The sequence below is a fragment of the Cyrtonyx montezumae genome, unplaced genomic scaffold (assembly GCF_038088225.1).
Source record: "Cyrtonyx montezumae isolate F1298 unplaced genomic scaffold, pur_monq_1.0 scaffold_7, whole genome shotgun sequence".
Classification (NCBI taxonomy): domain Eukaryota; kingdom Metazoa; phylum Chordata; class Aves; order Galliformes; family Odontophoridae; genus Cyrtonyx; species Cyrtonyx montezumae.
This window is the reverse complement of record NW_027072078.1, coordinates 30,865,346-30,883,618: the sequence shown is the minus strand read 5'-3', so window position 1 is coordinate 30,883,618 and position 18,273 is coordinate 30,865,346. Positions and strand designations below refer to the sequence as shown.

General features: G+C 38.6%; 1 protein-coding gene across 1 annotated transcript in view; it reads left to right on the top strand.

Moving 5' to 3' along the window:
• The window catches only part of LOC136057731 (von Willebrand factor D and EGF domain-containing protein-like), a 161,992-nt gene that overhangs the window by 109,720 nt on the left and 33,999 nt on the right, over positions 1-18,273 (top strand). Inside the window, exon 21 of the mRNA XM_065750577.1 lies at positions 9,663-10,541. Coding sequence (XP_065606649.1) covers positions 9,663-10,541 — 879 coding nt within the window. The remainder of the gene's footprint in view (positions 1-9,662; positions 10,542-18,273) is intronic.

Below are 18,273 nucleotides of genomic sequence, written 5' to 3'. Positions count from 1 at the left end.
GATTCCATTAAATGAAGAGCATTGCCCTAACAGGGAGAGCCTTGGGAGGATGAAAAGTGTGTAAATGTAGGCACATCACACACAGAACTTTCAGCTACAAAGTCTGTATGTACTGACATACAGTACCTGCACACACTTTAAAGCATTCAGAGGACACAGTACAATGAGGAACCAATCAGTCCTAACTGTTTACATGACACTTGGTTGAAGGCAGGAATATTTTGGTGCTGCAGTGATCAGCTGTGAAGTTGCCTAGGAACCTTGCAAAAAAGATATAATAAAAATACAACATAAATAGAAAATTAAATATTGCTTCAATCTGGCTCTGTTTGGTAACAGATCTCAGCTGCTGATTCTTGTGGACTCAGAAACTGGGAAGCATTGCCTGCAGCTGACTGGCCATTGAAACCCTGGACACAGAGTTCATCTTTAATCTTTGGAACTTGTGTTGGAATTTGCTTACTCCTCTCCTAAACTGTGTTTCCATTTCGTGTACTTCAGGCCCAAACATACATTTTTTCAAACTGACTGGTCATGTTGTGAAGGCTCCTTTTAGGAGTATGTGATGAAATGGCAGATGAAGTGTGGTTAGAGATGACATACAAAGACATTCCATACAAATTTAGATTTATGAAAAATACATTTCTGCAAATGATGTATCAGTAACCATCAAGAGGGTCAGCCAGACATTTTGGACATAAGTTGTGACCCTTTTCTGCCCTCTGAGTAGGCAATTGCCTCTGAAAAGCCACTTCTGCACTGGAGCAGAAAGGGAACCTAAGAGTCTGTTAGATGGCTTTTTTCTCCTTAGGAATACTTAATATAACATCATACATTTTCAGAATAAATACAAGGGTCTGCACAGTGTATGCTGTGACCCACAAATAATATCTAAAATAGTCACAGTGGGAATAATATGTTTAGATAGTTCAAAATATAAACAGTTTCCAGCTTCACTGATCCTTATACTCTGTCAATCCAGAATTAGTTAAGTGCTTCCAATCCGGATGATACATTCAGGAAATGATGTAGCTCAGCAATAGAAGCCCAATGAAGCCCAAGCCATAAAACCACTAGGAAAGAGAACTAAGCTATACGCCATGAATAATATTTACATTCCATCAGAGCATCAAGCACAGATTAAATTTCTCTCCTACCAAGAATGTACCATCTTTTGCTTAAGCAATCCCCATGCCATCATGACTTCTAAGTGATAATAACAACTCAGTCTCCATGAAATAATCTATGGAGGATAGAGGCCCTATAGGGGTTCTTTGTTGATGTTGTTTTCTTTTATTTTGGTGTTTGCTTTTTTTACATTAGCAGAATAGAGAGCAAGATTATCCCCTCTTAAAATTTCCAAGCCTATTTAATCATCTAGCTGGAACAGCTCATAACTTCATACGCTAGCAAACCCTATTTCCACAAATTTGATAATGTTGTTGTTTTGTTAAAGGCACTTAGAAGCCTTTTAAAATTATAACTCATACTGGACCAATATCCTGGCCTCATTCAAGTAATGCAAGAGTTTTGCCACTCAGTATGGAAGCAAAGCCAAAGATAATGAAAAGGATTGGTAAACAATACAAAGTGGAATACATTACAGTGGGAAGAAAAAGAGGACCATTATCTTCTTCATAGCTATTAAGGCCTGATATATATATATATATATATATATATATATATATATATATATATATACATATACATATACACACACACACACTTGCATGTATATGTGTAGGAAAAAGTATAGATGGTTGCCACAAGAAAACTTGTTAAAGCATGATTTCACTCAAGGTATTTATATCCGCTTTTAAGGTATTAAAATAGATTCATTACTGTTCTCCAGCAAAGCATAACTCAGATTGTTTCTTGGCTTTCATATGTAAAGTAACTCATTTTTATGCGTTTACAGCGCAAAACAATGTAATTATTATTTCAGACCATTTACTTCTTGAATCAAGTTAAAAAAAATCAGTAAAATATTCAAATTTAAGCTATTTTTCCTTTGATGAACTATTCTTCAAAAGAAAATCCATATATGTTAGGAACTTTTATAATCTATTATTACAATTCTAAAGGATTCTACATAGAAGTTTCAGACAATTAGATAGGGATGCTTCAGAGAGGATCTGCCTTGATTTCGCCAGTTCTGCATATATCTATCAACTTGTTCAAGTCAAGAGAGAGTCTGAAGGCCCACGAGGCATCATCAGATAAGAACACAGTTTTTATTAAGTTTTCCTTCTCTCTGAGTGCTGAGCTGAAGTAAAATATCTTGCCAATTCCAGAATAGAAAATATAATTTAGCTTTATGAAATCTATCTTAATGTTGTCTTTATAGCTGCTGAAATAACACAGCTATGGACTGAAATAATTGGAGAAGGAAGAACACAAAAATGAGAGTTAAAGCTTAGTTCCAAAAGGTGTGCAATGGATAACAAAAGAAAGGGCAATAATCTGACTTTGAGGGGTTAAGTGAATGATCCATAGTGTTTTCAAACAGAACTACTTTACTTCCTGTTTTGTTAGTTGGAGATTCAGAGAAAAACACAGGAAGAACACTTCTAAAAATTGCAGCAGAAAACATTTTAGAGCCAATGAATGCACGGAGCAGAGAAAGACAGTAACAAAGGAACAGAAAGCAAGTCTTCTGTGTGAAGGGTGAGAGCTCAGCAAACATGCTGAGCTTTCCATCCCTGGAAGAGAACTTTTCAATTAAAGCTTTAAATAAATTGGCAGGTGGGATAGAAGTTTTTGGGAAAACACAGTATATCTCTAACAAAAAAAATGACTGGTTCATAAATAACTGTAAACAATCTACAAAAAGATATTGATGACAATTATTAAAGAAAACTAAAAGAAAATAGAACACTGGGGAGCACGTTCACATCTCCACAATCAATAAATCTCACACCATTTTTAGAAAACACAACTTCACAAAACACGGCCGTTAAAATTTCTGTTGAAGGCTTACAGAAAGCATCACAAAATGCAACGATAAATAAATAAAACCACAACAGAACAAAACACAAAAACCCAACTCAACAATGTTTATAAATGATCAAACTACTCTACTTCCCTTAGAGGCTCATTTTTTCTATACAACTTAGTGCTCAATGCCTTCTTACAATGTCCTAGTACTTTACCTCCAATTCTTTGTCTAAAAAACAGTACTAACTAAAAGTTAGGAGCCTCGTAGGAACGCAGACCCATGTACCTTACATAAAAGCTGTAATGCATTAGGTTATGTTTCATATTTAAAGGTTTTCTTATTTTCAGACCCGTATGTTATACTAAAACACAGGCATTATTTTGATATTGTCTAGTATGAAAGAGATTATCTTGAATTTATGTATTTCTTGATATTACCTCTTGATATTACCAAGATGCTTCAGAAAATGTTCTGATACATAGTCAGTAATAACCATTTCTGTGTTCATCATACATTTATTCTTTTCTCACTCTCGCTGTTCAACACTATCTTAACTATTTCATTGGGCCTATCACAGAACCATTTGCCTTTTTCATAGCTTACTAGTAGCTTAGAGTCTTCCCTTGATTAATTAACTAGCATACATTTTTTCTTCACCCCCCCCCTCATACCTCCCTTGCAATTCTATTGCCAATTCATATCTAGGATTTGCTAAGTTCAGCTACAGTAACACCACCTTTCAATATTTGCTCTTTTGTCAGTAGGCCATTTGAGCCACCATGATACCTCCAGTGGTACTTTTTTTTAAATGCAGGTATGGCTTGCCTCAAATCAAGAAGGGAATATTTCTGCCAAATTGATCCCAGTGGTCCATCAGGTGGCTGTCTGAAGAGCTTCTTTTGTCATACAGCTAAACTGTACCTGAAGAGAAGTACTGCCTGACCTGTGGTTTTCTTTTTGCAGCAGATATTTTCCCCTAATCAAAAGATAGTACTGTTTGGCTTACTTACAGGCCTTTGCATTGGGTATCTTGATTGTAGTTTTAGAAGTTGTAAAAATTATTTCAAAGCAGTTGAATAAGAGTTTAACTTCCTCTATGCTGAAGTTGTTTAAGGGAGATTCCTAAGTAAAGAGAAGTGGGTGAACTGGCAGCAGATCCCGTGTTTTCTCTTCCACAATAGGCACTGAGACAGAACTGTATGATTTTATGTTTTGGACACACAAAACAAATTTGTCTTCCAAACTTGCAAATTATGAGTGGTTTTGCAGAATGATGTATGTACAGCTGCAAACACACTTGACAAACAAAAGAGTCTGCAACAGAGGAAGGAATGGTTATAATGCCAGTTCACAGAATATTCCCTACTGGTCATAGCACTGGTAGGTGAAAGAAAATTACTCAGGTAGCAAAAGCAGCAACAGAATCTCATTTTCTCCCAGGCTGAAACATAGCTCACAGACATTGAACTAGATGCTGTTCTTCTAATTCTATAATTAAAGCAACCAACAAGTCAATTAACACAGAAGTGATGGTTTGGGAGCCCAAAGTTTACTGAGGCTGAATATGCCTATCAGATATGCAGTGCAACTGCTTTGCTCACTTACTGACCTATCTGGATGCAGAGCACATTAGGTTCATAAGCTGCTGAGCTGCATTAGTCCAGCATCAGCCTAATAGCCTGGGTGACTTACTCCGTCCACCTATGAATATAGGCATAAGCCTCACATCTAACCACCTCTTACAGAAAATACATTACTGATATCTTCTATTTCCATATTTTTCAAGGAGGGGATTAGCTTTTGCCTGTGCTTATTTTGAGTGCGAAGTACGCATGTACCTAAACCCTCTTACACCACAGGTGACTTTTCAGTCTCTGTCAGTGAAATGTGAGTAAAGCATCATGGTCTCTAAACTGCAGCTACTGCCAAAATTTGTAATATAATTCCAATCTAAGTCTGAAAAACACTTTCTTTTCCTTTTTCTATAATCCCAGCATAACACTCTCTGTTGTAACTTGGAAGTCAAAGCTGTACCTTTTTTCAAGGATTTTTCCAGTAGGATGTTCTGGGAGTTATTGTTTGTGATGGTAAGCAAAGGGATCTCAGTGAATGGGGAAGTTCAACCAGCTCACAAATATGGGAAAATTCTGGGCAAGAAATGGAGAATCTAAGTTTTATTATTGGACATTCAGGAGGGGAAGATTTTAGGGCACGCTTGGATGGCCAAAGAGAAGATGTACAATTAAATTCTGAATTGAGAAAAAAGTTATGCCAGAACTTCATCAAATAAAGATTAAGAGCTGATGGAAAAACAGAATTTCCCTAGAGCTTCCTATTGACAGCTGCTCTGTTTCCCCTTTCTCACCAAGTAAACACAGGAAAAATATTAATGTGGCATAGCAGAGAGATAAATGGGTTGATCTCTAATGCTCTGGTAACAAGGCTTCTTAGACCAGTGTAATTTTTCTGTTCTCTCTTGACATTTTAAATAAGATATATGTGCTGGTGGATGTTTCAAATTTTAAATGATGACCCACATAGTGTAATATGTCAGAAGAGCATTTCTCTGTCGAGGTTCTTCTGAATGAGAAATGTGCTACACAGCGTGTACTACTAAATGTTAATAGCTCTAAAACTACGCAAATTGTAAATTTATTGAATTGTGCTAATAAGGAGATGAATTCTTAAACCACTCACAAATTCTGATACAGTTGCAACCTGATCAGAATTAAAGGTGTCCATAATGCTCTGAACTGACAGGTGGGAGAGATAAGAGATAACAGACAGATGATCTCGCTAAGGAGAAGGAACCAATTGCCAACTGAAGAGTAAACTGGTTTCAGGATTTTTTAGTGGAATAAAGGACAAAGAAACACCTGGATTACAACACTGAGATCACAAGGCAATGCTGATGTGATGACAAAAAGCATGCTTACATTAGTAATAAATAACTTGAAATTTCTAGCTAATAGCTACAAAGAGAAGCACATCAACGGTACGGTAGTAACTACTCATGTCTATAAGAAGCTTACAGCAAGAATGTGAGCTGTCAGCTGTGGCTCAGGGTGTCTCCAAGGCACATTACTATAGAGGTGATCAAGTCTAAGACCAGTGAAGACTTGGGTGAACAGCACAGGGGAATAAGGTCACTGGCACAGTCCAGTCAGAGAAAGAAATCCCATCTCTCTGGGAAATGATGCCAGAAAGGGATAGTACTTTTTCCAGCTCAAGTCTAGACATAGCCTGTTTCTGAAAGCTAGCAAATGCAAAAAGTAGCTAGAAAGTCAAAAGTGAGAAAATAGATTAGATTTCTTTTCTGTGTCTCAGCGTTGACAACTCAGCTTGGGTTTTAGAGACTGTCGAGTGTCTGCTCTGTTTGTGAACTGCTATTTTCTCTAGGTTTTATAGCTGTTTTATTACCTTCAGAATGAACATGATCCAATTCATCTATGGATAACTAGCAGGTACTATAAAATGTCATTCAGGCAGGAGAAGAAATCAGAGTGTGCTGTACTTTAGCAACATCATGCATGCTGAAGCCACAACGAACCAGATACTGATTACAATTATTCTGATTTACAGACTTAATACAAGCAACACAAAGTATCTCAAACACAGGGTAAAGCAGTAGTGGAGGGGTTCTCATGTGAGGGACTTCCAGCTCCACATAGATGGAAATATCCTCATGTTGAGTTGGATGATAGATGGATTTATGTCTCTGAAATCTGGTCTCCTTTGTTCTGTTTTTCCCCAGTTTCATTCTGGCATTACACTGTACTACAGTGGTTTATCCCCATTGATAGGAATGGAGTATCTTCCACGCAGTGCTGGAACAAAGCATCAGATTCTCAGTCTTTGACTGTGAAACATTAACATTCGCTCCCACTGCTGCACGTTTCCCAGTTAATACAGGCAGAAATACTTAGGGTAGTGAAAATGTATTTTTGCACCATTGCATAATCTTGAGCACTTAATGTCTTGTCATTTTTTAGTTATTTTCATCCAGTCCAATATGTAATCATACAGTGGCATCACAAAGAAAACCAGATTCACACAATCACACTTCTGCATTAATAATGGGCTATACACTTGAAGATATTGATCGACTGCAAGGAAAATAAATAGAAGTAATACTGAATTTGAGAAAGCTGCTGACTACAGACAACTGAGTGCAGTCTTCGGGTTTTTTGTTTTGGTGTATTTAGATATCTGGAAAAATGCAGAAATAATTTTTCAGGTACACCAGAATAACTCTCAGATTCTAATCCTAACTAAATGTCACAGTAACTTTATGAATAGAAATATGAAATAATAAAAGCTGAATGGACACTGAAGCAGACATATTTGACCAGGTTCCTGTGACAGTATGTTATGAAGTTTGATGGTCCATTGAAACGGGATGAGAAACCTTAATCTGAAGACGTGGTGAACAAACAAAGTATCTATCACCAGTCTTCATTGGTAGTTCTATTTGAGATGAAAAATCTTCATTGCCACAGACACACTCCAACCACAGCATATTCTCACTTACAGGGAAGGTTGGAGAATGAAGGCTGCAGGATGATATCAGCTATTTTAATTCCTTAAGAGATTATATATTTCCCTAACTCAGGTAGGAAGTAGATCCCCTCAATAGTTACTAAAACTCACTTAGGAGGAAAAAACATTTGATGAATATACAGTAGAAGGAGCTCAAAGCTGTAATCAGGGCACATTTGGGAAATTTGTCGGAGAGGTCATTTGGCCTTTCCCTGCCATTCATGTTATTTCTGGTCCCTGAATCAAATTTTCTGAACTCAGCAACAATCATCTGTTACCTATAACTTTCTGTGAGGATGTTTCTTTCATCTTTCTCAGGTTCATTGCTAAGAATCCTTTGACTTCAATTTTTCATACTCTTGTCGCTGATGTCCTTCCTGGCTCAAGATCTCTTTTTTTCCCCTCAGTCTGTGAAATGCATCATTAATCAGTCTTGTCTTGGACAAGAAAGCCATGTATTTACCTATAGCTGATGTCTACAGCTTGATCCAGCATCACATACCTCTCCAAAACGTCATGCTCCAGGGCAACAAAAGCTCATCTGCCAGCAGAAGAATGATACTGCTTATCAGCCAAGTAAACATAGTTTTGGATGCCAAGATTTCCTTTGATCTAGTCAATGTTCCAAATTTCTTTTTGACCTTTGCCAAGTGTCTTTATCTCTTTCCTTGCTAACTATGACTAATTTCTACATCAAGAGGAGTTTTATGAAATTGATTAAAATTTAATTAATTATTAAAATAGAAAATAGAGCTACACCTCGCATAGGGTTAACTCTAGAACCTCATGAAGTTTTTTTGTTCAGGATCCAATATATTCAGTTTCTTATGGAGTGAGTATGCCAGAACTGGTTAAAAATAGCTTCTTCCATTCATTAGAGTCAGCAGATAGCCATTAATCTTCCTGAAAGTATTGATTCAAACTACTCGTTTCCACTTCCAAGGCTCTTCACAAACTACCCTCTCCCCATCTATCATCCCTCCTTACACAACAGAAAAGGTGGCTGGCTCTGTAACAAGTGGGTGACAGTTACAAACCAGCACTCTTTCTTACATGCTGCCCCTCACATCTGGAGAGAGCTGTACACACTATCAGCAAAGCTTTTCCATTTGTCTCCTTTATATGCTTTCCTCAAACTTTTCTTTGCCGAAAGGACTACAGAAGTCATACACTGATGGGAAGGGACTCAAATTTGTCTAGGACATAATCTTTCCAAGGACTGTCTTACCATTTCTTTATTTCTACATCTCTGACCTCTATCTGTCCCAAGTTGCATTGTCTTGTCTTACTCCTAGACTGCAGGAGCTTGAATGCAAAGTCTCTGTGTTATCTACTACCTAGCAGAACATCTCCCAGCACACTGTTGCAACATACACAGGTGTAGGGTGAATAACCCAAAAGAAAAATATTCAGAGAAAACAGTGAGGAAGATGGTATAGTTTGCTAGGCTTATCTGGATGGTAAACAGACAACCAGTAAATAAAGAGAGGCTCACCTTTTGGAGGCTGAGGTTCACTGATTAGTCTGCAGAGGAGGGATCTCCAACAAGAGATCCTTCCCCGGTGGTGGTCATCCCTTAAATGGGGTCTGGGAGAGGTGGAGCCAGACTCCACCCCTTCCAGTCACACAGGTACATTGCCTTCACTTGTGCTCCTGCAGCTGACTCAGTGCTCACCTCAGGTGATCCATCAGTGGTTCAGGCCCTGATTCAACAGTTCCCATACAACAGGTAACCAGAAATAAATATTAGCTCAGGAAGTCACAAACTGTACAGTGTCCCAGAAAATGGCACACAGTGATAAAACCTCATGGGCTACTGTAGGCCAAAACTGGTAAACCAGCATGGAAAGTGTTTTAGCCTAGCTGCAACCTGTAACCTGAAAGAATAATGTCTGACCTTCACTGAGACTTACTAGTTTAGGTTCTATACTAAGCCAGCATAAGCGTATTTCACCTCATTCATGAACAGCTATTCTGCAGTTCCCTATGCTGTTATTACCCATAGAAGATACACTGAGCTATTTCTATAACAGCCAGTACAGATATGCCCTGAGCACAGATGACAGATCATTGCTTTTAATTCTAGAATTGATATTCTGTTCTTTGTTCATAATCTAAACGGTCACAGTGTTTTCTTCAAAAAGAGCAGCAATTTTGACTAACATATATCTTCCTTCTGCCCTAGTTTCAAGATCTTCCCAAAGCCATACAGATGTTGCTGGAAGAAATAGTGGAGCCAGAGGTTCTCATCAGGAAGGCAAGACATCAAGAAACATTCATTCCCTTCTTTTCCAAAGCCAAATTCCGAGGCAAGAAACTACAAACACTGTGGAAAGAAACCACACAATCATTAGTACAGCATCTTTTACAAGGAAAAGGAAGGTTTCCCAGGCTCAGATATTGTCGGCAAAAATACCTGATATCGAGGCCACTGTGTCTGAGAAACAGGCTTTTATTGGAAAAAGAAGCCATACACACACTTTCCTTCTGCATGAGGAGCCAGATCCCAAAACAACTGCTGTCAGTGTGACAACTCCGACTCCTTTGCATGTTAAACAGTACAAACCAGGAACAAGAAGGACCATTCCTTCTCATCTCAACATAAATGCAAGCTCATTCTTCGCACGGCTACATGCTGGTCAGCAAGCTCATTCCAGATACAGCTTGTCTCCCAGGAAATGGCCCAGTCAGGTTACAGGCTTAAAGACTGAACAATCTGAAAATCTCCCAACAGCGCAGCAGAGAGCTTCTTTGGAAATACCCCTCACATCCTCTTTGCATGAAATAGGTTTTTCCCTTGACACAGTTCCCCACATTGCCAGCCCTCTGCCTGGACCCGTTCCCCCAGCAAAGCTTCCAGCACAGACCACAGCCCTCAGAAAGGCATCCAGCATAGGAACGGGCCACGTGGAATTGTCAAAACCCATCAGTGGGTCCCATCAGAAAGCCCTCTGTGGTTCAACACCATGCTTTAGTGGCGTGCAGTGTGAGCTAGCCAAAGATGGAGGATTTCAATGTGGGTCGTGTCCCACTGGATACAGCGGTAATGGAATCACGTGTGAAGGTAAGGTGGAAAATTCTCATTCAAATTCTTTCATGCCTTCAAATCCAATCACTCTCCAAAGTAATAAATAACTTTGATTACAAACGTAGAGATTTTTGCAAGCTGGAATCACACTGGTTTTCGAAGACAATTATATTTTAGAATAATGGGAAAAGTTATCCTATAACTCAGGAAAAGACCTTTCTGCTTACAAAAATTACGTGTTTATTTGATAATATCTAATCTACTGAAACCAGAGATAGATTGTGTTCTTGCTTACCCTTGCTTAAGGCCAGATTCATTCTAGTGAAGTCATAAGATTTGAGACCATATAAAACTTTTCTGGGAAAGAGTAAAATTGACTCAATTTGTTCATACAGCAACATTCTATGAAATACTAATTGTTCTACTATCTTAAAAATTAATTTTAAATAATTATCTCATATACTAAATGCAAAACCAAACCTGTTCTCCAAAGTGGTTAACACCAGAAGGGTTTTCACAATATACTGATTTGTTAGACAGCTTCGAACACCTCAGCAAAGCAATAGTATTTCACACATTTTTAAAACAATGAGTTCCCTGACTTAGCTCTCGTTAATTACACCTTTTGTTGAAATCCCTCTGATAAGCTGATGTCTTAATTGGCCTTTCACTACACAAAGCAAAAAAGTGTTTGCATCGTCAGTTTAATTCTCTTTGTGTGTGGTTGCTCACATTCTGCACACAGCACAGAGCTGTGCAGGGTGGCTGCCTGGCTCAGCGTCCTGGGGATTCCCTGCTGTGCATAAGCCCCAGCAGCACTGAGCTTAGCTCAGTCCTGAAGACACATTGCAAAAAATGCATAAGAAAAAGTTACTATAATCCTGTGTGTCACAATTTATACCTGCTTGCGCATTTCCAAAACGACTGTTCTAAAGGGTTGAAGGTTGCTTGGTGTGAGAAAGACCCTGTCTTCGACCCCTGTTTTATGCCTGGAGCTGGAAATGTACTGAGGAGCTCTGGGTATTGGGAAGCCCAGAGCAAACTGCAGAACAGTCTCCCCTCAAAGACACGGCCTATGGACACGTGAATGTATACAAACATAGACATAGACTGCCTTTGTATAAATATATTTAGTATGTCCATTGGCATAGTCCTTAAAACATAAATCTACCTGTGCCTTTGCTGTCACCCAAGACAAGATGTTTTCTTCAATTACTGGTATTACTGAAAATCCCTCTGGAGAGTCCTTAAGATGAAATACTTTATTACCAATATCATTCTCTGTCTTGCGGTTTGGCAGCACAGCACACAAACATCCTTTACTTGTCTCTTGTCACTGAGCACATCACCTGGCTCAACAGCAAACCTCTCTGCTTCCTCCTGATTCCCTCTGCACACCTAGGACTGCTGAACAAGAGCACAAAGGTGAGGATAATTCCTTGCAATAGTTAAGGACTTGACACAGTGCCTGCTGTCGATTGTACCAATTGCCCTCAAATCAGCAGTACCCTCTAAGATGGCAGCAAAACTGAACAAGTGAACAAAGTTTAGATGAGACCAAACTTTGTGCAGTGAGCTGTCACCATGCCATTTCATATCAAAATTCTCTGAGATAAAAGGAACAGTCCATCGGTAGCAAGGTTTAATACCTGTGGAGCTTGAGGGGATTTGACCTTTGTTTAATAAGACTGTCTGAAAATATTCTAAGATAATAAATGCTTTACCGAGTGGCATTTATCTTGTGACAGAATTTAGATTTTTTTTATGTTTTAATTTTGTTTCAGTTGTGCAGATTCAAAATCAAGCTGGCAGGGACTGGTAGGATAAAAACAAGCAGCATCGTGGAAATGAATTTGTCTTCTAAAATAAAATATGCTAGATTTTGTTTCTTTAATATCTAAAACTTAGGAACTTATTTTTACCCGTCTGCAAAGTAAGTGTTAGAGAATGAATTCTCTAATTTTCTGTCAAGAGCCAATTGCTCAGCAGGTGAACCAAGATGAAGCAGTTCTTCAAGGATCTACTCATCACTTCCTCACCCTTTCCTCCAGCAGGCCAGGTTCTCAGTTTTAGAGCTCTTTTTTCTTTCTGCAGAATTGTCAATGACCTAATGTTAGGCTGAGTGCTAAATTGGCAAGGCCTTGGCAAATATCATTCCAGAGAAGCATATAGTATAATTACAATTAAGCTGGAGAAATAAGACCTACTGTTGTCTACTGGATCACTTGCAAAAGAAGCTTCCCTTTCTTTGTAGAGTAAACTTTGGAGAGTTCCTTTGGGAATGAGAAAGGCTACTAAATATATCATTTCCACTCTACGTGTCACTATACAGGACATGGAATCATAGAATCATTAAGATTGGAAAAAAACACTGAGATTACCAAGTCCACCCATCAACACGTCCCCAATGTGCTCACTAATCATGTCCCACAGTGTGACATTTGTCCTTCTTGAACACCTCCAGTGGTGGTGCCTCCACTACCACCCTGAGCAGCATGTTCCAATGACAAAAATAAATGCTATAAAAACAATATTTTATTATGGTAGGCTCTTAGGAGTGTTATGGGATGCTCCCTATCATCTGCCAGATCTGCACTGTAGGAATATCCTAACACCTACAGCGCTTTAAATATTCCAGCTCACTATAAAAAGAATTAAAAAAAAGAAGAATAATTTAACAATGCATGATTACTACAAATAGGATTATTTTCAGAATGTGTCTAATATTTTCTTTAGCTCAAACATGTCACTGTGTAAGGGTAGAGGATAATGTTCAGAAAAACTTATTGGTGTTGCTACCACCTGGGGTCAACTCCTGGCCATCCTGTTTCCGTTCCCCGCTGCAGAACAGGGGCATAGGCCTGCACCTTCAGTGACACTGCATCCATTGGATGAGGAGGAAAATGCTGTTTTTTTCCCTGGGCTCATTTTATTCACCAGGGTCTGTGCATATGGTACTGTCTGAGAGCAGCTGTTATATTTCTTGAGCTCCTTAGGGTGCCCTAAGGTGGAACATGTCCTTTCCACTCGATAACAGAGTTGAAGCTAACAAAAAAAATCTGCTTTGGGCATTTTTGTTCTGCTTCTTCCTGAGAGACCTAAACCTGACGAGTGAAGAATATTAGGATTTAAGCCAAATTCCTGGTCATCCTTGATTTTATTTCTTAAACCCCAGGTTCATTTGATAGGGATTGTCTGATTACTAAAACTAAAATAAATAAATAAATAAATAGATGTCTCACTTCTTTAAAATACAGACAATTACTCAAAACGTTTTTGCGTGAGGTGACAGTTAAGGACTATTATCAATCTAGTTTTTAGCAGACAGAAGTTCCTCAGAATTCCTGTGGAAAGTAAAGTTGTACTACTTAAGAAACAAGTGTTTCATAAGTCAGTAAATACCTCACAGACTTTGTACAGTGTTTCCCGAGGGAAATTTCAAATGGTTTAAGTCCCACTTTCCTCTCAGGGGTTAAAATACACCATTGTCTTGACATTACAAAACCAAATAATTTTCAGAATAATGGGAAGGACAAAATAGTTGGGAATGTATTAAGACCTCAGGATACGCAGCTGGATGAAACTAGGCTAAAAAATCTGAGAGCTGACATTTGTCTGGTCTGACATTTTTATACCCAAAAAGCTCTGCCATATCAAACCAAAAGTCCCTCCCCTGCCCCCAACAGCTGCTAACTGCAGATGCCCAGAATTATTTGGGAAAAAAAATATAAACACACCATCCAGAATAGTCTCCCAGTAACTTACGCATTACAAGCTTTAAAAAGCAAAATAAAGTTTTTATAAATTATATTTCCCAATACATACTTCTTTAATGAGCTTATCCAAGTGTTTTTTGAACCCATACAAAGTTTTGCTGTCCAACACCCTACCAACTAAAACCATAGTGTTTTTAGAGAACATTGTCTTTTCCCCTAAGAATTAATAGATCCACACGTACGAAATCTTTATCTGTAGAAATACTTTTCCATAGCTCTGGTTATCCTTCCTACATTTTTCTCTATCTTTCCACTCTTCCTATAGCTTTCCTGAGCTGGGGGATCAGAAGAGTGCATGGTATTTAAGATGCAGCTCACCATGGATACAGGCCATAATAAAGTCTGGCATTTTGTGCTCTGCTCATTTCCTAACAATTCCCAAAATTTTATTTGCTTTTTTGACTGCAGATGAGCACTCAGCTGACATTTCACAAAACAAAGTCCATCCTAATCAGAACTGTTGTCTGCGTTTGTACTCCCAATTTATTCAGTCAAGTTAATCTTGTTAATTTTCTATTTTCTACTATGGGTATTTATTTCATAAATGGACTTTGAACTGCTGGACTATACAAGCGTGCATCTGAGTTGTTTTAATTGCACTAATACATGCTTTAACCCTATGCTTTACTGTTTTTTTTCTGTAAAATACATTCAAAAGAAAGGCTTTTGCTATTAAAGGCAAAAACTAAAAATCTGGAGAGCCTGTAACATAACTTTATTTCTCTTTTTGCCCTCTCTCGTGCTGCACATATTCAAACTTCATCTGCACTTTTAGGTCAGTGCACCTTTGAAAGAAAATGAATGCAGTGAAATAATTACAGGAATCGAGGCAGACTACACTCTTCCCTTGTGAATCAGTTGACCTGATTGTTTTCCACATTTTTAACAAAAGCTGCAGGAAGACCTCAAAGGTATGAGCCCAACACCTCTGGTTGGACTGAGCAGAAGTTATTCGCTGTGAGGTGTGAAGCAAGAGCTGTCCTGGAAGCCATTTGCTGATTAGAGTATCTCAAAGGGAGGAAACAGCACAGTATCTAGTATTGCTGTTCTGCCCCAAAGTTATTTTAGAGAAACAGATATAAAAAGTGCATGATCTCATTTTAATGGAAAAAAAAAGTCGTTTCAAGATATTTTCCAAAAAGCCTTTTCAAATAAACAATAATAGAATTCTCCATTTTCACCTCCAGACTTTAAATTATAAACAAAAACATAAACACATCTGACAGCAAGATTGACCATTTGCAGCGATGCTTTTCTCTTAACTGTTATCTTATACCATCCAAAAATGTTTAGTATAAAAACACTGCAATATCTTTGTACATTTTGGCAAATGTTTATGGAAAAAAAAAATGTTCATTCCAGAAGATGAAAGATAGAAGTCTTGGAAAAGAATCTGACATAAACACTATATTTCTATTACTGAGAAAAATGTCCTTTAGGTGAATGTTGCTCTTCCTTTCCCAGTGCAGACAGTGTACAATTTTTATCTTTTGCTATTCACCAGTGATAGAATAGTTTTAAACATTTTGCTATTAAATGTCACAATAAGAGCAAAATGTTTTAATATACAAAACACCATGTTCTTTTCTGACAGATCAGATGCATCTCGAAATGTGTAAAGAGCAGATGGAAAGCAGCCTATTCAAATGGACACATTCACTCTAAGTGCTATGTACAAAACACGCTGAAATAAAGCGTAATGTGTTTGAATGTCATTGCACTTGGCAAAGTGCAGAGGCACCTGGAGGCTTTATGCAGCCATCGTACTGCCAAAAAGGAAACACATTCCATGCACTTCACAAAGAGTACACTTTCCCCAGGTTTTGTGTTTCCCTGTCTCTACACAGAGAATATCATAGGATCATAGAACCGTTTGAGTTGGAAGGGACCTTTAAGTCCATCTGGTCCAAATTCCTACAATGATCAGGGACAGCTCCATCAGGTGCTCAAAGCCCTGTCCCCCCGACCTTGGGTGTCAGTGATGGGGCATCCACCACCTCGCTGGGCAACCTGTGCAAGTGCCTCATCATCCTCACTGTGAAAAACTTCATGTTCAATCTATATCTCCCTTCTTTTAGTTTGAAACCATCTTCCCTTGTCCTGTCACAAAAGACCTAGCTAAAGAGTAGAATCACAGAATCATAGAGTCACCAGGGATGGAAATGACCTCCAAAATAATCCAATCCACCCATCATCAGTATTTCCCCACTAAACCACATCCCTTAGTACAATATCCTGAATACATCCCTTACATATGCATACACCCCCTTCTTTCTTATAGCCCCTCATATCATTCATTTCAACACACAGTTCATTTCTAATTTCAGATAAATCCCTTATAAGCATGCCCTGTGCTTCCCCAAGCACAGAAGAGTAAAATGTTTCAAGTGTGCATGTGCTGCAGTCAGGCTGGGACCCCCCTCTCAAAGCAGAATGCTGCCATTAACTTCAGCAACATCTGCCATAAGTCTCTGAACGTGAGAGGTGACAGAAATATGGTGCTGCCATTTAAAAAAGGATAACAAATTCCTTTGAAAACAGCTTCCATTTCCTTCGCCTTTCTTCCCCTTGCTGTTTCATTTACCTGCTGCTTGTCCTAATAGCACGACGCCCCGAGCTGTCTGAGCCTCTGACCTGCTGCAGCTGCTGGGGCTGGAACAGGACTTAGGGAAAGCAGAATGCTAACTGCTTAACTGGGTCTAAACCAAACCTATTCAGCTACCCAGAAAATGTGGGGTTTTTATTCTTTTCTTTTTCCCCAGATGTACACTTCAAATTTCAGCTAAACACACGCTCAATTGTAAATGTCTAAACCTTATAGCCCATCAAATCAAAACTGAATTTAGCTTAATGACATTCTCAGCATGAGTAGTATGGATCTGAACTATATCAAGTTTTTCTGCGCTCAGGCATGTCAAATCCTAAAGTTATGTTAATGCAGGACTGGGAATTTCACCTTTAAAACTGAATGGTAGCAAAAAATGTAAATGCTGAAGTACCTGAAGAGCGGATCTAATCCCAGATGCACTTCTTTAAAATTATTTGTGTGGAAAGGGATTATTTAAAGGTAGTGTCTCAGAGCTTGTCTTTTTCACAACAATTGAGAAATGTGCGGTGGCTTTCATAATATTTGAGATGGAAAAGATCACATGCCGTGGCTTTCTTTGAAGGCTTGGTGACAGCACAGAGGTTAGGGTGCCCTCAATGCATGATCTTCATAGCAATTCCGTGGTGCCACAAATACTTATCCTTCATGCAGCTTTCCAACTATGCAGTGTGTTTTCCAGTTTTAAGAACAAGATGTACTTTGGCATTTTTTTCCCTTCGAACAGTACTTAAAATGAAAGATGCTCTCTTTCAGATCTCTGCAGCTTCTTCGCTATTATGCATTTTCCTTGAAATACCCTTGCGTAGCTTCAGACCCATTATAGAATATGCATCTCTGCCAGTAAAGTGTGCCAAAGTACAATATTTTTCTCTGTGTTCACTCCTCAAGCACGTGGACAGATATGTTTCACACTGTTATGCGATGTGGGTTTTCTTTCTGAGGGCATAAGTGAGCTCCAGCTGACACACACACCTTGCTCTTGCTTCTTAGGATAAGGTTCAGTGCGCTTTCTACAGCAGTGACCTCTTTACTCTCTTGAACTTGGCATACAAGAATACCTCTTGTTAGAGGGTTACAAATACAGCTACCAAATGTTAGGTTTCTACCTTAAACATTAAGTTTAGGAGGTTAAATCTTCCAGACCACCAAACAATTAAAGCCATTATGAATGTGCTGAAATCAGACTCTAGATGGGAATCATACGTGCTCGGAAAAAAACAGCTAAGCAATCTCTTACTCCCTCAAAGTCCCCTAAATTCAGCAAATAACCTGTTTCCAGAGCTGCAGTGATTTTCAGCTTTATGCCTTACACCTGCAAAAAACTCTCTTCCATGACACTGCCTACTGCAATGCATCAAGAATTTATTATATAACTTTCTGCTTT